General features: G+C 43.8%; 1 protein-coding gene and 1 long non-coding RNA gene across 3 annotated transcripts; one reads left to right on the top strand and one right to left on the bottom strand.

The window, feature by feature from the left end:
• Positions 1-4,039: 4,039 nt before the first annotated feature.
• Positions 4,040-22,377, bottom strand: LOC141374548 (uncharacterized). 2 transcript variants are annotated; one of them, XR_012381541.1, is made up of 2 exons: positions 22,021-22,377; positions 4,040-7,207 (listed from the first exon to the last, which is right to left on the bottom strand). It is a non-coding gene; the product is annotated as an uncharacterized lncRNA (long non-coding RNA). The 2 variants fall into 2 exon arrangements; XR_012381542.1 differs by having other exon boundaries at positions 21,989-22,377.
• Positions 12,428-18,940, top strand: PANX3 (pannexin 3). Its single transcript, XM_025893859.2, has 4 exons — positions 12,428-12,717; positions 13,907-14,049; positions 16,511-16,725; positions 18,253-18,940. The coding sequence occupies exons 1-4, from the start codon at positions 12,537-12,539 to the stop codon at positions 18,890-18,892; spliced, it is 1,179 nt and encodes a 392-aa protein (XP_025749644.1). The 5' UTR covers positions 12,428-12,536; the 3' UTR covers positions 18,893-18,940.
• Positions 22,378-22,411: the final 34 nt, after the last annotated feature.

Here is a 22,411-nt window from a genome sequence, read left to right on the forward strand (position 1 = left end):
GGGAAGGAAATGGGCTGCAATTTTAAGTAAAATGGTGAGATTAGGCCTCATTATAATTGAACAAATAGTTGAAAAAGACATGGCTAAATTGTGCTTGGTAATATCAGCTATTCTGATGTCCTGTTGGGTAAACATAGCTCAGTGAAACACCCCTCCCAGGCAACACAGTTTTGTCATGCATTTTAGTAACCATACCTTAATTCAAAGCACTGGATTTAAGGGAGAAAATTTTAGACATAGAGATTAGAGGAGCAAAAGACTTTCTGGGCATTTTAAGAAATCACAAGTCATATAATGAAGGTACCTATATAGGTATCCAATTCTGTTATTAAACACCCAGCCCTGGCTGCTCTAAATTCCATTCCTTGTGTAACTGGCTGTAGGAAGAGATCTGATAAACTCATTCCTTCAGGGACTAATACAGTTGGTACGTGACCGTCCGTACTCTACATTCCTTATTAGGTACATTTTTATTTTAATGAGGACAGACTTTTCGGCCAATAAATCTCAATTTGGGGAAATTCAAGTCTCAGGAAGTTGGTGAGCTAGATGTATTTTTGGTCAGAGTTAAGGGCTGGAGTCCCCTTGGAGAAATTATGAAATTATAGCACAAACACCAAAACCCGTCTTCTTCAAGGCCTGTTTATGTTGATGAGTATATATTCACACTGATCAATGATTGCTTATTTTTCTTTGTGGCCCTTACTCAACCAAGGCTCAGCAGTGCCGGTTGGTATCTTATTTATAGATTTTTGCTTAGAATTTTTCTACATCCGGGATGCCTGGGTGGCTCAGTCGGTTTAGCATCTGCCTTCGGCTCAGGTCATGATCCGGGGGTCCTGGGATCAAGCCCCACATCGGGCTCTCTGCTCAGCGAGGAGCCTGCTTCTCCCTCTAACCCTCCCCCTCTGCCTGCTGTTCCCCCTGCTTGTGCTCTCTCTGTGTGTGTCAAATAAATAAATAAAATCTTTAAAAAATTTTTTTTCTACGTCCTTCAATATCATTAATAAATCCCAAGCTATCTCCTCAGTCCCACTGCACAAAATTTACAAATAGAGAAAAGCAATTCATTATCACAAACTTCACATAAGCCCCATAAGGCAGAGTTTCCTTGGGCCTTGAACACGAATAAGACTTCAGGGGTTCATTAAAAGTTGAGTTTTCTCTAAGAACCTTTGAGGGCCCTTGCTGGGATGCTGCGACCCCAGGAGAAGTTCCTCTGACTTGCTGTCTCTTCAGAGGCTGTGGCCATGGAGGCATTATTTCAAAGGCATCTCAAAGCTATTAGAGCTACCCACTTATTTGTTTTATTTTTACTTTCTATTGAGGTAAAATTCACCATTTTAAGCATTTTAGGTTGTATATACTATAGTTTTTAGTACTTTTGCAATGCTCTGCAATCATAAACAGTCACTCCCTCCCCCTTTCCCTCAGCCTGTGGCAGCCACTGATCTGCTCTCCGTCCCTATTGATTTGCCTGATTCGGTCATTTCATATAAGTGGAATTGTGTAACATGTGGCCTTTTATGTCTGTCTTCTTTCACGCAGTGTAATGTTTTCAAGGTTCATCCATGTTGTAGCATGTGTCAATATTTCAACCTTTCTGTGGCTAATATTCCATTGTATGGATATACTACATTTCCTTTATCCATCCATGCATCTGTTGATGGACACTTGGGTTATTCCCACTTTATAAATAACACTGCCTGAAGGTCAGTCAGAGGTAAGAACTTAGGGTCTTCTCAGATTTGTTCTGAGCATGTGCCCGTGCTGGGCATGCGTGTGGTCTTCTAGATTCTCAGGAATACATGGGAGCTTTTCAAAGGCCCTATTTCCCAAAACATGTCATTCGCTAGTCTTTCTTCCCAAGTTTTATGGCTCATCTATTGTTTGCCCCAACTGTTATCCTTGCAGTCACTGATGCATTTGCCTTTAAACATTCATTCATACATGTTTATGTATGAATTCCTCCCCCTACAGCCGCCTCGGCCCTGGGAGAAGTCCAGGTTAAGTGAAGTAGAGGCAAGCCCTTTGAGCTCACCTTTGAGAGGACCACCAGAGGGGTCGAAACAAATAACCATAATTCTTGGAGAATTAGGTTCTGTTGCGCTCCCTCCAGTACTGGCATTTATACCAGGAATGCAGGCTGTTGTCTTCAAGGCCAACACCCAGCAGGGAGCAGGAGATGCATCCAGGATAAAGTAAAATGCCACAAAGCTGTCCTACTGAGATTTAGCTTTTTTCCCTTAATTGTGTGTCTCTGGTTGCTGCTACAAACTTTTGGTTAGTATCCAGAGTTTCTAGAAAGTTAATTTCAAAAGTCTTTTGTCAGTTTATTTATTGCTTTTGTGCATGAAAGGACATGGGGAGTTCCCTACTCTGCCATTTCTGCTGACATCACTCTAGAATCACCTCTTTCCCTCTCAGATATATCCTAGTTCAATGATAAATTATATGGCCCTGCTAATTATTCAGACCATATCCTTTGGAATCAGTCTGATCTCAGCACAGATTCTGCCTCTGCCGCTTCTTAGCTGAATGACAGTGGCAAAGTTGATTAACCTTTCTCTGACTTTTAAACCCCTTATCTTAAATGGGATAATAAACACAACTCAAAGAGTCATATTTATGAATAAATGGGGTGCCATTCCTGGCGCCATAATTTAAGGTATAAAGCTTATGATACAATGTGGGTTTCCCTGTCTTTACTAGTGAAATCTGAAGCCAAGCCTAGAGGAACACGTTTAAGGCAGGCATTGTTAGCGGAGAGGGGTGGAGGGAATCATATGAAACCATGTATTTTTTTAATGCAACACAAAGAGGTAAGTTATAAACAGTGTCTATAATATGGTCTCATTTCAAGGAAAAAAAAGGCACATGTATCCACACAAAAATATCTGGAAGGTAGATATTAAGTAATTAAGAATGGTCATTATTAGATAGAGGAAATATGGTGTTTTGAATTTCTCATTTTTTTCTTACCTACTTACATTTTCTCATTTTTTTCATGTACACATATTGCTTTTGAAATTAAAAAAAATGCTTATGAAACAGTAATAAGATCCCTCTGTTTATCTCCAGAAATCCAGTAAATCAATTTTACTTTAAAAAATAAAATCTTGGGGCGCCTGGGTGGCTCCGTCGGTTAAGCGTCTGCTTCGGCTCAGGTCTGATCCCGGGGTCTTAGGATCGAGCCCCGCATCGGGCTCCCTGCTCGGCGGGAGGCCTGCCTCTCCCTCTCCTCCCCACTCCTGCTTTCTCTCGCTATCTCTGTCTTTCTCCCAAGTAAGTAAATCAAATCTTTTAAAAATAAATAAATAAAGTCCAACAAAAAGTCAGTTCTAGCAAAACAGTGTGTTACAGGATGGGCTGGTGGCCGGGGGTCCTAGGTCCCAGGCCCAGCTCCGTATCTTACTAGCTACCTGGTAACTTGAGTAACTTTTTGAGCTTCAGTTTCCTGGAAGATTAAAAAAAAAAAAAATTATCATACTAATACAGCATTCCTCTTTTTCCATATGCTGTGCTAATAGCAAGACATCAAGAATAAAGTGCCTGAGAGACACAGGTGTATATATTTAAAAGGCTACAAACTTAGAACACAGCGGCTGTCAAATGTTCATGTACATCAGAATCGCCTAGAAAAGTTGTTAAGACTCAGATTGCAGGCTTCATCTCCAGAATTTTGATAGATCTGGGTGGGGCCCAAGGTTTATATTACAAATTCCCAGGGGGTGCCGATGGTGCTGATCTGGGAACCACATGTTAAGAACCACTGAACTAGAGGCAAGGGGAAAAAAAAGTTCTTCGGTTTCAAGTTCCAAGTCATCTCTCAGTTCTGTGACCTTGAGCAAATCTCTTAATCTATCTGCTCTTGAGTTTCTTCACCGATAAAAAACATATTACAATTCCTGCTAATAAGTACCATCTGCCCCCAAGATATTTATGAGGATTAAATGATTTAAATGTGTGAAAGGAATGCATAAACTCTACTGAATTATGCAAATGGCATTAATTATATAAGTAAAGCAACTAAAGTAACTAGAATTTAAATTATTTTTATTTTAGGAAATAAATCTTAGACACAGATGTCTGTCAGTTTAGATTCCCAACAATGAGGATGCACGCTTCTAGAAAACATGTCTAAGATTTGAGTACTTTGCCCCTGTGGAGATACTAGCGCTTTGGTTAAATACCATGATGTGAGCATGTAAATAATAATAATAAACAACACAAGAGTTAACATTTATTGAACACTTGCTATTTACCAGGTCCCACGGTGATTTAAACCTCACGATCCTATGAAGTAGCTACTATAGTAATTCCCAAGCTCTAGCTAAGGGAGCCTAGGCTTCCTGTGGTCATATAACTTGCTCAGGGTCACACAGTCAAGATGGGAAACAGACTTAAATAATATGCTTACAGTGCTATTTGTTGATTCACTTAGTTATTTAGACATAATTTAGACATTGTTCGCTAATTCAGGGCCCAGAATAGTTTCTAACTCATTATAGTTATTATGAGTTATTTGCTAAGGGAATTGGATTTGATTTGGATTTAGTTCTCTTACACTCACTGAACCCCCAATTCTTCTCTCCTACCCCCCCAACATAGGTACATCGCGGTTTGAATTTCTTAATACTTAATGTGTACTGTACTATGAGTATGTTTCTTTCCTGATTCTATTTTCTTTTTTCTAGAGTGAATGCTGTCCCCGTGACTTTCTATGTGCTTCTTCCTAATATTTCTGCCTACTCTACTCTCAGGGTGGAGAATGACATAAGATGGGAATTTAAGGACAGACTTCTTGGGACCCCAATATAAAGGATCCACAGAGGAGGGGGATCTGGTTCCCCACTCAAATCATTTTTCTTTTGATCTGTGAACATATTATGTTCTATTCCTGGTTTCACCTACTTCTAACCCGGACCTAACCTGACTTTTCCTGAGCTCCTCTGAGTACAGAAAGACCAATAGATAGAACTCATCTTTTTTCTCAATTTTATTGAGATAAGCTCTATTCCAAGCCTAATCTACCCAATTTTTAAGCTATAAAATTATTCTGATTCCTGAATTTTTCAAGCTATAAAATTCTCAGTTGATATAATCTCATCTTTCTTTAATAGAACACCATAGGGAGTCATAGATGCTGACTTTCCAGCATCATGGGGCTTAACCCAACTACCAATTTGGATTCAGTTTCACATACAAAGAAAATCTAGTTACTGGCATAAATACACAAAGTACTATATCCTACTTCTTTTCCGCTTTTTTACAGTTTCCAAGACATACACTCACAAGCATATATAATTTTTCACAGATAAGTGTGAGAATTTACATCTTTTTTGTGGATATATACAATTCCTTGTTTTTTATTTCTTTCCTTCATCTTTGGCTACATCATGCATATATCACATGCGGGCATGTAAAACAGTTTCTTCATGGTCTTCTAACTTCTACAACTGTGTGCATTAAAATTCAGTGAGTCGGGGCACAAGGGTGGGTCAGTTGGTTGTGCATCTGCCTTTGGCTCAGGTCATGATCCCAGGGTCCTAGGATCGAGCCCCACATCGGGCTCCCTGCTCAGTGGGGAGCCCACTTCTCTCTCTCCCTCTACTGCTCCCTCTACTTGTGTGCTCTCTCTCTGTCAAATAAGAAGTAAAATCTTAAAAAATAAATTAATTAAATAAAATGCAATGAGTCGATCTCCATTAATACTGATATGCATAACCACACATACCCTCCTTAATACCCATCACCCATGTTGGCTAATTGAACATAATAAAAAAAATACTGATATGCATGGCTTGTCAGAATGCAGACTGTACCCCTTTTTGACCACATGGTACTGTCACCCCAACTACTGCCCTCTGATTTAGCTGGTAACTAACCTCTCCTGCTGTATTGAATCATAGAGCTTCAGGTCCAGGGAAAATCTAAAGTCAATTTCCAGCTGCCTAATGGCAATTCATATTTCTATAGCAACTGAGCATTTGAAAAAGATATTTCCATATGCATTATCCCATTTTGGGTTTACAGAACACCTTAAGAGTTGATATTTTGACTTCTCACTTTGTAGATAAGGACAGGACTTGTCATTCAGTCCTTGGTATAACTATAACCACACCACGTTGTACTCCCTGGATTTAGGATAATGTCAGCTTTACATTATCATGTTCTGGTGAATATTTTGGGATTGCCTCTATGAAAAAGGAGATTAAATTTCTGAAGCAAAATACACGTCCAGACCCAAGAAATGCAACACAAAAAGCTTTATCTCTAAATGTATGAAAAGACTGGAGGCAGTAAAAACTCCAGGCCTCGGCCATTTCCTCTAACCATGCTGATCTCTGAAACACTGCCCAGCTCATCTGACTCCTAACAAACACTGAGTGTAGTGAGATGAGTAAAACACAGTTCAGTGGGGACAGATGCTCATACCTGGCCTCCTACCTGGAAGAGAACTGCTGCACAACATACCTCTACGGGGAGAGAGTTCATTCTCAGGGGCTGCACAAGGCAGCCAGGGCTCCAGCTCCTCTACTAGAGAGCACCACGGTGGGGAGCCTGGTCTTGATTGCTCTAATATTTCTTACTTCTCAGCTTCACACTCCCGTATACTACTTCATCAGAAACTTGTAATTTGTGGATCTCGGCAACTGCTCTATGATTACCCCTAAGGTACTGATGAACTTTGTGTCAGAGACACCATTTGAGGACAGCATGTCACAGCTCTGTTCCTAGCTTGTGTTTCTCAGTGGCTGAGGGTTACATGCTGACCACAGTATGCTGTCATCAGGTCTCATCAAGCCAGATCCCGGCTGATAGTTGTGGTATTTATAATGGGGTTGACTGGTTCAACAATAGACATTGTGCCTGGTATTAAAATTGTCCTTTTGTGAGTTATTCATCAGCCATTACTTCTCCCATATACTAGCATGCGTGATATTGATGTGACAATTTTCTTTTCGGCTTAATTCAACATTGTCGTCGCTATTAACAATCTTTGTTTCCTATGCCTTTTCTCTCCAGCATCCTCCACATCAGTGTCAGAGAGGGCGAGTCCAAAGCCCTCAGCAAAAGCTCTGAGATTCTTCTATGGGTTTGATGCATTCATGCTCCGATTGTTCCCTCTTGGATTGCTTGCTATAGGAGAAGCCATTGAAATATCACATATCATGAAGCCTCTGGAAAACACCACTACACCGTCCTGCAAGAATGGGAGTTAAAAGACCAAACAGTGTCTTAATATTAGTATGAAAATAGTTTTGACCTTATGGACCCCCTAAAAGCTCCTCAGGTACTCTCAGGGGCTCCTGGACAACATTTTGAGAACCTCTACTTTATATTCAACAAGACTGACACAAATTTTAAAGTCGAATGGTGTTAACTATCGGTGAAGATGTGGAAATGTAAGAAACTTTATGCACCGCGGCCATTCTAGAGAGCAGTACGATATGACTTAAGACGAGGTAACTACATGCTGCCCTATGACCTAAAACTTCTAGGTCCTCCATATATATCCCAGTGGAATTCTCTTGAAGGACCACAAAAGGAAATGTACATTTTCTGTGGCATAAGCAAAATGTGTGTTCATCAACAGGCAAATGAGGAGGTAAAATGAAATATTTTGCAGCAGTAAAAACAACAGGTTAGCTGTGAACATAGCAACATGAATTGACTTTAGAGGCACGGGGCTGAGTTAAAAAAAAAAAAGAAAGAAAATGAGATATAAAACACAAAATCACTTATGAATATTAAAATTCTAGTACATAGACTTTTGGGTAAAGTGCAGTATGTCATGGCAGGGAATAAAAGGCTATATTAACTATAGAATTACGTTTTTTTATCAGGATATCAGGAAGCTATGGAAGAAATGAGGACAAGATAAATTAGACTTCCAGATGGGACAGCCCCATTTCAAGGTAAGAGGACAATGTCCAGGAATTTTTACCCTGGAGGAATTTTCTGCTTGTGGGTGCCAACTCACCCTGCACTAGACCAACAGTGAAATCTCCTACACTCTGCGGTATTTAGGAAACAAAGACACTGCACAGGGAAGGAGCCTGCATTCAACTCACTGATACAAACTCACCCAGTCCGTCTGTCCTTCAAAACAGGGGTCATATTGTGAAACTAACTACATGCAGTGGGAGGCTAAAGGATTAAGCTGAAATCCTCTAAAGAGGATAATAGAACCTCTCCAGTCTTTCAGAGATTAAGAGACAAAGACCCAACAGACTCCCAATCAAAAATCTGGAAAGATCAGGCTCTAAGATTAGAAAAAAACTAAGTTGTGGAATGAATCTTATTAAAACCCCAGCACTGACCTAACTCAGCTCAGTCCCTGATCGGATTCAGTGATCAGCATCTTACCCTCTGTACCTAACAAAAGAAAGGGGAAACATCTCTGGCAAAAGATAGCATCATCTAGAGCCATCTCTGGTTCTTACAGTTAGTTCTTTTATCCACAATGTTCAGCATATAGTGCAAAAATGACAAGGAGGTAAGACCACTTGCAAAAAGGAGACAGTAGAAGCAGATCTTCAGATCATCCCAATTCTGGAGTTGGCAACAAGGATTTTAAAACAATTCTGATTAATATGATCAAGAAAATAGAGGATGGATGAATTAGATGAAAGTGTGGGGTTTTTCACCAGAAAATTAGGATCCTTAAAAAAGAATAAAATGGAATTTTTTGGAGTGATGAGAACGTTCTAATCTTGAGTAGGTGTGGATTACACCTGTGTATGCATTTGTCAAATTCTGTGTATGCACACTTAAGCTTTGTGCATCATTGTACATAAATTTTACCTTAAAAGAAACAAACTGTAAACATATTTTAAGTATAATTAGTGATATGCATGGTGAAGTATTTAGGGAGAAGTAAGTGAATATTTGCCATTACTTTGACATGTACCCAGAAAAATAACATAGATTGATGGGTAAATAGAGGGATGGGTAGATAGATGTGTAAAAAATCAAGCAGAGTGGGGTGCCTGGGTGGCTCAGCCGTTAAGCGTCTGCCTTCGGCTCAGGTCATGATCCCAGGGTCCTGGGATCGAGCCCTGCATCGGGCTCCCTCCTCAGTGGAGAGCCTGCTTCTCCCTCTCCCACTCCCCCTGCTTGTGTTCCCTCTCTCACTGTGTCTTTCTCTGTCAAATAAATAAGTAAAATCTTTAAAAAAAAAATCAAGCAGAGTAAAATATGCTAATGGTAGAAATATTATAGATGTTCACTGTATAAGCTTTCAACTTTGCTTTACATTTAATGTTTTCATGATAAAAATATTGCTACAATATGAGAGGATATAATAAATACTATATGCAAAACAAATTTGACAATTTGGATGAAAAATGGATAATTTCCTCAAAAATTCAACTAGTCACCTGTAGTGTTTTTAAAACGTTCCACATATTTCTTGACACTCCCTTCAAAATGTGGTGCCTAATTCCCCTCCCCTTGAATATGGGCTGGATTTCATGGTTCCCTTCTATTGAACAGGAAAAAAATAGAAAGAGCCCTTGCAACGTCAGAGGTGAGGTCCTGAAAAGCATTACAGTTTCCTGTTTGATCTATCTGTTGGAGCATCTGCTCTGGGAAAACCAGCTGCCATGTTGCCCCCATGGAGAGGCCCCCATGATAAGAAATGGAGGCCTCCTGCCAACACCCAATGAGACTCCAGCCAATAATCACTGGGTGCACCTGGATTTGGATCCTCCAGTCCCACCAAAGCCTTTGGTTGTCTGCAAACCCATTCAACATCTTGACTATAACTTCGTGAGAGATCTTGAGTCAGAACAACCCAGCCAAGCTGCTCTTAAATTTCTGATCTACAGACTCTTTGAGATGAACTTTATGCACCATGGCCATTCTAGAGAACAATATACTGCTTAAGATAAAGTGACTATATGCTGCCCTATGACCTAAAACTTCTAGATCCTCGGTATATATCCCAATTGAATTCTCTTGAAGGACCACAAGGGGAAATACACATTTTCGGTGGCACAAGGAGTATAAGCAAAATGAGTGTTCATCAACAGGCAACTGAGGAGGTTAAGTAAATATATGCCTGTTCTAAGCCCTCAGTTTTAGTACAGTTTTTATGCAGCAATAGAAAACTAGTGTATTTAAGCTAATAGAAGAGAGACCAGAAAATCTGAATAGTCAAATATTTATTAAGGAAACTGAATCCATTAACTAAAACTTCCCCACAAAGAAAACCCCATGCCTAGATGGCTTCACTTATGAATTCTTGCAAATATTTAGTGAAGAGAATTGACACCGATCTTGCACAAACTTTCCCAGAGAACAAATTAAAAAGAAGTATTTTCTAATTCTTTTCATAAGGCCAGCATTACGTGCCAAAGTGCCTCCAAGAAAGGAAAACAGGATCAAGCTTGTTCTTTTTTGTAAATATAAATGTAAAATCTTTAACCAAATTTTAACAAACTGAAACCACCGAAAAAACCAAGAATAAATGCAGAGCAAAAGAAGCCAGACACAAAAGAGGATATCCATATGATGCCGTTTCTAGAAAAGTATAAAGAAGACAACACTAACGTATGTTATTAGAAGTTAGCATAATGATTATCTTTTGGGAAACTATACTTAGGAAGGAAGACAAAGGTGGCTTCTGGGGTGTTAGCAAGGTTCTAGTTCTTGATCAAAAAAAGTTTATTGAACTTTACGCTTATGATATGTGCATATCAATGTAAATTATACTCCAACAAAATGTAAAATGATTTAGGCAAAAAGAAAATACACACATACAAGCCAATAATGAACATTTGGCAAAAACACACACAGTGAAAAGATACAGAAATGAGAGTGTGGAGAGACTCATGCGAAATAGAACAGATCCTGTTCCCATGCCTGGATCATTCCACTTTGCACACAGGGCAGCTCTGAATCAGAGTTGGCCTCTAGCCTGGGGATGAAAGAGAGGCAGGCCCAGCCTGGACATTTGTGAGCTCAGGAAAAACAGTTCAAATAGAGGCCCACAGACCATATATCTAAACATTTTAAAGTTATAAATCAAGTTGTTAAATATGTTCTATCCGCCTACCTTGTCACACATAGACACACACACACATAATGATAATAATCATTCATGATCAGGAATGCCAGGTTTGAATTTAGAATCCTCAGACTTCCCAGATCCCTTCTTCCCAAACCACCTAAGTCCCACATTGCCAGAGCCTCACAGTTACATGTGTGGGCACTCCACGACTTTTAAATTCTATCCAGATCCCTACAACAAGCAGTTTAAGCCCAGGAGTGCACAGCATGATCTACCCCTTGGGAGGATGCACCTGAGGAAAAGGCCTGTACCGGCCCTGGAAGCAGGCCGGGGCCACCTCAACAGGGAATTACAGTGTCCCAGGTGCTGGGAGAGTGGCCTACAGCCGGAGCATGTGCTCCCAATGGACACTTCCCCCTAGCCCCAGGGACTCTTTGCCTTGTAAGGATACAGCCAAAGGGGCCCAGTGTGAAGGCCAAGGTCAGGTCCTCTCTTGCCAAGTCTAGAGGTGGTGCTAGAGACAAGAGTGCCCTATGCCCAGTGTTTGCTCTTCCACACACCCAACTCCACCAAGTTGAAATAGAGTTGACATTTGCCCTACACTTTAGTTTACAAAGCACCCTCACATACAATACTCTTAATCAATCCTCACAATCTTGTAAGATTACAACATAATACCATTTGATAGATGAGAATACTGAACGAAAAGTGACTGCCTAAAGTCACGTAATAAAAAAAAAAAAATTGAGTACTGCTGGGTCTACAGTGGGAGACTTTTTCCTCCAAATTTTAAAGGCCATGTTCTTTCCACTATTCAATACTGCCACCCATCCCCCAGCTTTCTAGAGAACTGACAGGGCTAAAAAAAAAATTGTAAATAGATGGAAATTGTATGTATGTGGTTGAAACACTGTGGGAGAAGACCAGAGGCAGGGAAGGAAATCTAACAGCAAATACAGAGTAGTTTCTGGGAAAGAACCTGGGCCCAAGGCGAAAATGATCACGGAGACAAAGAATACAATGTAGGAGCAACAATCCTAGCTAGGTCTTGGGGGCCCCACTCCCACCCTAACCACAAAATGAGGGCCTTCGACAGATTTAAACAATCTCCACCCAAATTCCACACCAATTACATGGGGGGCCCTGGCTCCACAGCCCTCCTTCTCGCCACCACCCCACCAAAAATACTTTATTAATGAGAGGGCAGCATAAAGCCACGGGGCTCCATCTGCTCAGGGACAATCCAGAGAGAGCAGCCTGGCACCAGCCCCAGCTGACGCCCGACCCTCCTCCAGTGAGGACCCACTAAGCTATGCCTCCCTCTAATTACCAGATGCCTGGCTCAGGGCCTGGCCGGTTATTTAGAGAACCAGTGCCTGCTTCTAGCACAGATCCCTGCGAGGCTGGGGCTGCAGGCACTGTCCGCTCAAAGCCAGCGGCCTGAAGGGGCCATCTCCCCACACCACTGTCCTGGGACCCTTCCTGCCACCACCGCACCCCGAAGGTCCCTGGCACCATGTCGCTCGCGCACGCAGCTGCAGAATACATGCTGTCAGATGCCCTGCTGCCCGACCGGAGAGGCCCCCGCCTCAAAGGACTGCGCCTGGAACTTCCCCTGGACCGCACGGTCAAGTTCATAGCTGTGGGCTTCCCCTTGTTGCTGATGTCCCTGGCATTTGCCCAGGAGTTCTCCTCCGGTAAGTGGCCTCCAAGACCCAGTGTACGAGAGACCCCGCTTTGTTTCCCTCTGTGCCTGGGCTCTGAAGTGAGACAGCTCCCACACTGTCCAGCTTTTGTGACTCTGGCCTGGGCATTACCCAAAAGGCAGGCGATGTAGCGGTTAAGGGCACCAAGAGAGCAGAGGCACCGAAAATTTTGAAAGTCATTTCCCAACTTTTGTAATAAAGTTATTTAGCTTAAAGCTCAGTATTTCATATATTTTATGCATTGCAATAAAATAAACTTTTATTTTGATTTTCATACGGATGAGAGAGATTGGAGTTCCATGTTTTCAGGACACAGGACCGCTAACGGTCCTAGTCAGCCATGCTTTAGACGAGTCTCTTACCACCTCAGCCTTCTCCTTCTCTCCCCCTCCAAGGCTTCCAACTTGAGGACATATGTTAAGAGCCTGACATATCATACGTGCTAAATAAATCCATTCCTTCTTCTCCACAGACTGTGGCCACACACACAGACATGAACAAACACGTACATCTGCTGTTCTAGGCACTAGATTAACTCAGCAAATTTCCTCTGTTAAAGAAAAGGTAGACTTCCTGAGAACTGGGATTTCTGACTTTCTTTCCTGGCTATGCGATTAGCTTCCTATGTTTCCCAACGAGTTATATCAACCTTGCACTGCCTCTTCATTCACCCACAAGATGGAGAGAACCATTGGTTCCCATTTCTTTCTCGCTCTAGAGAATGACGGAAAAACAAAACTCTCCCCCGACCGAGCCCACTATCCTTTCAGCACAACCTGCTCACCCTTTCTCTTGATGTGGGCGCAGAAGCCCAGGCAATTAACCCTCTAAAGTTTAGAACCTAGAAGATGTCAGTCCTCTCAGGAAGGTCTCACCCCCAAACCCAGGAGTGTGGGGCACCCCCACTGCCTGCGTGTCTGGGAGTCCAGGGGGAGCTCCGAGAGGAAAGAACCCACGTCAAAGGCCAGTCACATGGGCAGGCCTGAGCCAAACAGACCTGTGGTGACTTGGCCATGCGGCCCCCAGAAACTGGGGCCTAGGATGGAGAAAGTGCCTGCCAGAGACAGAAATTGGCAGAGCTGTGGAGGCAACCCCTGGAAGGCTCTCAGCTGGGTGATCCCTGGGTCCCCATTCCTCCGCTCCAGCTCCGGGCTGCTTCCAAGCTGTGTTCCTATTCCAGGGCCTCCCATCCGCTGCTTCTGTCCCAGTAACTTCAGCATCCGGCAGGCCGCCTATGTGGACAGTTCCTGCTGGGACTCGCTTGTTCACCACGAACTGGATGAGCTGGGCCAGCACAAGATGAAGTCCCTGTGGCCTCACAAGGTAAGGTGGGCTGGGCTCCATCTGGCCACTGCGGGGCGGGGCGGGGCAGGCCAGAGCCACATCATTGTCTTCTCTCTGGTCTCTTCACCACCCTGCCCCCTGCTTTTTTATTTTCATCATTGACTCTCATGTTTCTTCAAGTGTCCAGTGATCTTTGGTCGCCCACTTTTATCTGATTGGAAGCTTCGTGCCTATGGGTAAGGCTGGCTGACCAGCCTTCTGATTACAGTGAAGGCTTTGGGCCATTTCATTGGGGAAACCTCAAGTATCAGTGTGTGTAATCCTTTCTCTTAGGCCGGTCCCCAAGAAGAATCACTGGACCCTTAATCTGTGCAAAGGGGTCAGGGGGCAGTGGGTACTAAGCTCGGCTGCCAACCCTCTAGGAACTCAGCTGTGGGTCTCAGCACCTAGTGAATACTAGGTGAACTAATGCAGTTCTCAGTGCTGTTCCCCTGCCCTCAATGGAGCCAAGTGCAAAAGCTCTTTGGTTTAAGGTTTCCAAAGAGTGAACCACAAGCCTCTGCCAGGGGATGGAAAGGGCAGTCACTTGATCAGTGCGTCATGTTACAGGGAGGATCGGTGGGTCTGTTTTTTCAATACTCCTGTTAGCAGCCCCACCTGTACCCCCATTTTCAGAGGTACCTCATATCTGCAGTTCCTGGGTCTTTCCAGCTCTGTGTTGCAAAAACAGCTGGCTTGGCCTGCCTCAACTCCCCATCCTGCCCACGGGCCACTGTTTCCTAGCATGCTACTGCTTTCCAGCTTGCAACATTTTATGGCTCTTGTCTCCTGTTTTCCTTGTCCTGATAGAATTAGGTCTTTTTTTTATCCCCTTATTGTCATTCTTGTGGGGCTTCAAGAGGGAGAAGTCATCATGGGTTTCCAATTCACGATGTTGAATCGGAACTCACTCATGACATTTTCCAGTTATGACAGTTTACAAGGCCTCCAAAGGCCGCACAGGTCTGGGACTCAGACAAAACCAGAGACTTAATGGAAAGAGTTCATGGGGGTCTCTGTCACTGGAAGTGTTCAAGCGGGACCCAGACGGCAACAAGGTCAAGATATTGCAGATGGGATTCAAATGGCAGAAAAGAGTTAAACGGTCTGTCAGGATCGCCTGAGTGCTCTTTATACCCAGATTCCCTGGCTCCACTACAAACCCACTGAAACAGAATCTCTGGGGGTGAAGTTTATTTTCAAGAAATGCCATTTCTTGAACAGGAATGAAAAGGTCCTGATTTTCTCGAGTGGACTGGTATAGTTTTCCTAACCTGTCTCTGGTGTTTAGTTCAGAAACACACACACACCTTTTTCTTCTCTACCTAGCTGCCACCAAATATGCATCCTTCCTCTTTTTCTTCAAACTCTCCTCTAATATAAAAAGCAACCCTGCTTCAAGAAAAGCCATAGTCAAGTAGCCTTTAAGGGAATAAGCCCCAAAATCAGACTGCCTAGTTCCCGATCCTGCTCCCCCACCCACGAGATGCGTAACCCTGGCCAGGTCACATAACCTTCTCGTGCTTCAGTCTCCTTGTCTATAAGATAGAGATATTAATAGTGCCTGCCCGGCAGCATCCTCCTGATGATCAAAAGAAATATGCATGTGAAGTACCTAGCACAAATGTAGCTTCAAAAAGCTTATAACAAGTAGAGTTTTTACTGTGGCCAAAATAGTGGCTTATCTCAAGTAGCATATTGTCTAGTTGAGAACACAAGACTCCCACACACGTCAATGTCAGCTTGTGTACATGCATAACAGAAGTAGCCCCCAACGAATCCCAAGGCAGTCCCTGAGGGTGTCGTTTGGCATGACCACGACTGCAGAGATGAAAGGACCACTGCACAGGAGAGGAGTCAGGGAAGGCATGGAAGATGTGGGATTTGACCTCCTCCCCTCAGCGACGTTGGGGCCCCTGGCTGGGCTTTGAAAGCTAACAGACTCTGGATGCCTAGCAATAAGAACTTGGAGCAGTCAGAGAAAGAGAGGTTGATGGAGAATGAAGATTGAGGATGAAGGTCGCTCTCCCCCTAAGATGCGACGCCGTGACCACAGTTGGCCGTGATCTCTGGTTAGCGACCCAGGCTAACACTCATAGGGAATGGGGGGTGTGTTCTCATGTTCTCTCTCTGTCCCCTTCTCCCCCGCTCTCTCCTTCCTTCCCTCCCTCTGTCCTTCTCCCTCCCTTTGCCCTCCCCGGGGTCCTCCACACCTACAGAGACTCCAGATCCGAGGAGTGGAGCTGGGGAGCAGAGAGATCCACCATCCCTTCTCCTCTGGGCTTCACTATATTCAGCCAAGTCGCAGAGAGCCTTAAGTCCTGGGCCTGTGGTGGCTCATTCCCCACACTGCCTCCCCTTTCTGAGGCAGGAAGCAGGGAATGAGAGCCCCTCACTCAGAGCTCTCTCTACAAGGCCCCTGCACCCTGGCCTCCCTCCTCAGCTCACTCTCGCCCCACAGGCCCTCCCCTACTCCCTGCTGGCCCTGGCTGTGGTCATGTACCTGCCCGTTCTGCTGTGGCAGTACGCAGCGGCGCCGGCCCTCAGCTCAGATCTGCTCTTCATCATCAGCGAACTGGACAAATCCTATAATCGCTCCATCCGCCTGGTGCAGCACATGTTGAAGATCCGGCAAAAGAGCTCAGACCCTCATGTTTTCTGGGATGAGCTGGAGAAGTGAGTGGCCTCTTCCACCCCTTTCTGAAGGACTCAGCTGCACGTTAACATGATATCCTTGCAGGGTCATCTTTAAACTCTCCTCTGTACCATCCTTCTCAAGAATCCAAAGTGTTTAACACACCATCTCACTCACTTTCTATCATTTCTCTACAGGGAGGAGAGAAAGCACTCTTCCTTAGTTGACAGATGAACACCCCGAGTCACAAAGGGACTAATGTCTCTAATGTACCACTTCCATATACCATTCCCCCCGCTCAAACCCTCCCCCCCGTGCCTCCAGAAAAAGACCCAAATTCTCCCAACTATTTGTCCAAGGCCTTCTACACACTGTCACCAACTACTTTTTCACGCCTCTGACCACCAAGTGACAGAGACCTCCCACTCCACCCAGGCAGTCTCCTCCTCTGCTCCTGAATAACCCTTCATTCACTGAAGCATTCATGAATCCTTTACTGCATCCCAGGTGCTGTTCTGGGTGCTTCGGACCCATCAGTGTGTGCTGTGTGTTGGGGGCAGGGGTGGGGAGGAGACAAAGCTACCCCTACCCATAGGGGGCTCACATTCTACCGAGGGGAAACAGACAACAAATAAACAGACACGAAAGCAAACTACATGGCAGTAGATAAGTGGCATGAAGGGGAAAAAATGTAAAGCTGGGCGAGGGGGTCAGCAAAGCTGGAGGGTGGTGGAGTAGTGCAGTTTTAAGTCGGGCGGCCAGGGGACGCCCCACCAAGAGAAGCGTTGAGCTGAGGCTTGAACCGTATTCTGTCTCGTGTTTGTACGCATGCTTTTTCCTCTGGAAAAAGCTCCTCTCCCATCTGTCTTTCTGAACTCCATCTACCTCTTGAAGGCCATCTCTAAGACAGTATTCTCTGTAAAGGTTTCCGAACAGTTTGGTCCATGCCATTACCTCTCTCCTAACTTTAACAACACCATGGTTTGTATCCATCATTTTAGCCACAAATCAAGCATGATTTTTATTTCCTATTTGCATATCTTATCTGCCTCTTCCCCACAAGCCAGACCATAAGCACCTTCAGAGCTGAGACTGGCTTACATGTGCCTGAACATGACAGGTCTCAACAAATACCTGTTAGCATGTTTATTTTTATAAAATAGGTGAATTGGCCTAAAAATCATCCACACAGTATACAGACCAAGAACCAGAATGTGGCTATCTAGACTGCCAGTCCAGTGCTAATTCAATAAGCCTATTGCTTCCTAAGGATCCCATTCTAGCTTGAAGCTTTAGTCTGCTTTGTTGGGCAGAAATCAAGTGTGGCCATCGGTTATTCACTGATCAGTCACTGGGTTGACCACATCGCACCCATTAGTTGGAGAATGAAGATCTATTCACACACCTCTTTGGGGAGAGGAGTGGTTATGCTCAGGGAAGGCAGATTTCCATGTGAGCCAAGAACGCTACCTCGGATGCACAGATTCCATTACGTCCCCACATGGCTCTCTCAGGATATGGTTCTAGATGGTCTCTCCTAACCCTGCCTCCCTTCTTCCCCTGCCCAGGGCACGGAAAGAACGGTACTTCGAATTCCCCTTGCTAGAGCGGTACCTGGCATGCAAGCAGCGCTCACATTCCCTAGTGGCCACCTACCTGCTGAGGAACTCCCTCTTGCTCCTCTCCACCTCAGCCATCTACATGTACCTTGGCCACTTCCACCTGGATGTCTTCTTCCAAGAGGAATTCAGCTGTTCCATCAAGACAGGGCTGCTAAGTGGTGAGACCCACGTGCCCCATCTGATCACGTGCAGGCTGACCTCTCTGTCAGTTTTGCAAATTGTCAGTCTCTCCAGTATAACAATATACACCCTGTTGGTTCCAGTGATAATATACAACCTCACACGACTATGTCAGTGGGACAAACGACTACTATCCATCTATGAGATGCTCCCAGCTTTTGATCTCCTCAGCAGAAAGATGCTGGGATGCCCCATCAATGACCTCAATGTGATCCTTCTTTTCCTCCGAGCCAACATCTCTGAGCTCATCTCTTTTAGCTGGTTGAGTGTCTTATGTGTTTTGAAGGACACAACCACCCAGAAGCACAACATTGACACAGTGGTCGATTTCATGACATTATTGGCTGGCTTAGAACCCTCAAAACCTAAACATCTCACCCACCGAATAGGTGATGAAAACCCTTAGTTAAGAAACCATGGAGCAAGAAATTTTGTGGAAAGTAAAACTCTCCCTCCTTCTTCACAAGCCTCACACACTAATGTACAAAAATACCCACTTTAGAAATGCTAAGTGTGGATTCAGCTGAATCATACATCCTGTATTATGTTTTCCTAAAGGTGAGAAGATAAAATCAACGCATGAAAACAAATCTGTAAGTTAGAGCTGAAGAGTCAAAGAACTAAAAAAATTAGGTCTAGAGCATCCTACGAGGATAGGAAAAAAAACACTGAAACTAAACTAAAAGTCTAGACATTCTACAAGGAGAGAAAGTTCTAAAGGCTATTTATGGAGGCAGGTTCTTCTCTGTATATTTACTCCATGGCCCTTCTAGGATGCACACTCAGCTTAACCCAAAGAGCATGTGGGGCAATCTGCCAAGTGAATAAAAACGTGAAATCCCTGGAAACCCTGTGGTGTGGCCTGAAATCCTAGGAACTTGCCAGCTTGCTTCGTGGAAGTCACTGACCCTGCCCAGACCCTGTGGCAGCCCGCAGAGTGGGCCAGAAGATAATGATGCAGGAACTTGGGCGCCTGGGTGGCTCAGTTGGTTAAGCGACTGCCTTCAGCTCAGGTCATGATCCTGGAGCCCCAGGATCGAGTCCCGCATCGAGCTCCCTGCTCAGCAGGGAGTCTGCTTCTCCCTCTGACCCTCCCCCCTCTCATGTTCTCTCTCTCTCATTCTCTCTCTCAAATAAGTAAATAAAATCTTTAAAAACAAAATGATGCAGGAACTTACCTGCTCTTGGGGTTTAGGACAGCATAGAGCAAGGCCAGGGCCATGCGTCAGCTGTGGGTGGAGCTGTGATGGTTTTCATCATAGACCAGAAATTCACTTCACCAAGGGCTGGGGTTATGGGCTGTGGACTCCTTCAGGACTCCTAATGGGCCCAGGTGTGCTTCTAATCCTCCAGGGGATGCTATGCCTCCTCCACCTAGAGCCAATCACTGAATAGCAACCACTTAGAACTAAATGGGAATGACAGCAAAGTGCTGTTGAGCCCCTTCTCTCTCTTCTGACTCATTATCCCATTTTAGCTTCTAACTTCCATTTCTGTGTCTGGACTTAACAGAACCTTGGTCCGACTTCAGAGGCCCCACTCAGCCCACAATACCATGTTGTCTTTCATTGGATATTTCTTTTTAGAGCTGCATATTTCTTCAGAGAATTTTTGTATAGGCCATTTAGACCCTTCCTCATATAGGTGAGCAGAAAAATTATATTGCTCCCATGCGTCTGATGATGCTGAGCCTTTAAATGTGCTGTCTCCCCTGCCCAAGCTGCCCTCCTCCGTTCTTCACCGGTCGGCCACTAGCTCTCCTTCAGAGTCTGCCCAGCCATATTTTCTTCAACATGGCTTCCCTATCTCCTCCCCTGTTCCCTAACTATGTGCTGCCACATCATTCAATACCTACCCCTGAGATAAAAGTTATTACCCTGTATTAATACTGCCCAGGCACCCAGACAGGTGCCTGTTTTTTCCTCTTAACTAAGTTTCCTAAAAGTTGTGTCATAGTGGGCACTAAATAAATACTCTTCTGAATAAAATAAGTGATTGAACATTGCTTGACAATGTTATATTGTTTGGAGCACACAGACCCAGCCCCTAAATAATCTTGTATAAAAAAAAGCTTTGTGCACAAAGATGCACTTCACAGCAACTGAAGACCAAACAACATGGAAGTAATCATGTAAAATTATGCCATAACTAGAATATTAAGGATCCGTTTGAAATTATGCTTATAAAGCAGTCATAATACCACAAAATGACTATAATAATGGTAAGTGGAAAAAAAGGAAACATTGTGTTATCTATCATACATAAAAATGCATGGAAGTATTAAACACACATGTTAAAAACAGCTCACCCTGTGTGGCAACATTATGGATTTTTAAAAATCTTCTTTGTACTCTATTTTCTAAATATCTAAAACTTGCACACAGTGTTTTGTAAGTTGTACGGAAATGTTTCTAATGATGAAAAAATATTTTAATGCAAATTCCACTGAAATCCATTGGCCAGAGCAGCTTGGAAACTAAAGCAATGATCACACTTTCCCTCCCACTAGGTATGATACCAGCACATGAAGAGGAATAGTGAAAATAAAGTCAGATCACAAAGCCTGCAAGGACAAAATACAGCTGGACAGCAAATAAATCATGCAGTTGGCAAACAGATTTAAAAAAAGAAAATGACAATCTCTTCCTATCACTCAATTATCTTTTCTCAGGTTCCAAGAAGCAATCTATACTAGCAAAGGTATGATTGTGGATATTTTGTAGGCTAAACATATTCCTGGCAGTTTCCAAAAATGATTCTATTATGGCTGCCTTGAGTTATGGTTGTGAAAGCACACTGGCTCCCTGAGGAGTTGCTCTATTAAGACCCAGCCTAGTCCAACCAGGGCAGCCTTCAATATGGAGGGACATAAAAGAACTTTCCTAAGACTCCTCTTTTGTTAAAACCATTTTGTCAGACCCTGTCACTATTTTTTACAGTTTCCATAAATGACATACCTGGGTCATCAATTCTAAACCTCTCTTTTTGAACTCTGATTATAAGTTACTTATAGCCATTAGCGTTACATTTTTCTCCAGTAATTCACTTGTTTTAACTATGTACATAGTTTCCTTAATTTCCATATACAACTCTAGAAGTCTACGTTTTGAATATGTAACTGTAATTATATTTTAGGTCAGTAAGAGTACCTTACAACTTAGAACCCTCATTAGCCCCCGTTATTCTAAACAGTATATTCAGTTTTAAACAGGAAAAACCTATGAGGCAGAGGCTCACTCAGCTAGTTAGTGGCATTGCTGCAATAAGCAAGAATACATGCCTTTCATCTTCCAAACCTGAGCCTTTCTTTACCTATACTGCTCCGTAAACCACTGTCTTACCCTCCTTATTTGATGATTTTAGATAAGACCTCGGTTACAAAGTTAGCACTATATAAACGTACTTTTAGTTTCGTCAGGGAAACGTTTACTGAGTGCCTACTTAGTGCTAGCATGTTATTAAAATTGCGTGTTAGATCTTGTCTTCCCTATTAGATTCTAACCTGTGGAGGCAGAGGCCTTTTTTTCTACTCACTAGTGTCGTCCCGGATCCTAGTAAAACCACGGCCCAATAGGCTCTCAAGAAACCTTTCTGCGAGCTGTATACAAGAAAGCCGCAGTCCCAGCACTTGGGTTCAAGTGCGTCCCGAAATCCGGGAAGACGGGTGTTAAGAAGTGTGGAAAACTGGCGCTGAAACCCAGTGGGCTGGCGGGAGCAAGTGTGAGATTCGCGCGGGGAATACCGGGGGTGGGGGGTTAGGCGTCAGCTCCACGGACTCGAGCTAGGCACACAGCGCGGAGTCACAGAAAACCGTCTCCGGACACCTTCAACCGGCCCCCTTCCCCGCTCGGGTCCGCCGACCCGCACAGCCGCCACCACCGCAGCCTCACCGCCCCGGAAGTTACCCGCGGCCGGCGCCGTTACG

Source organism: Callorhinus ursinus, unplaced genomic scaffold (assembly GCF_003265705.2).
Source record: "Callorhinus ursinus isolate GAN/ISIS: 27379988/994484 unplaced genomic scaffold, GSC_fseal_2.0 scaffold19, whole genome shotgun sequence".
NCBI lineage: Eukaryota > Metazoa > Chordata > Mammalia > Carnivora > Otariidae > Callorhinus > Callorhinus ursinus.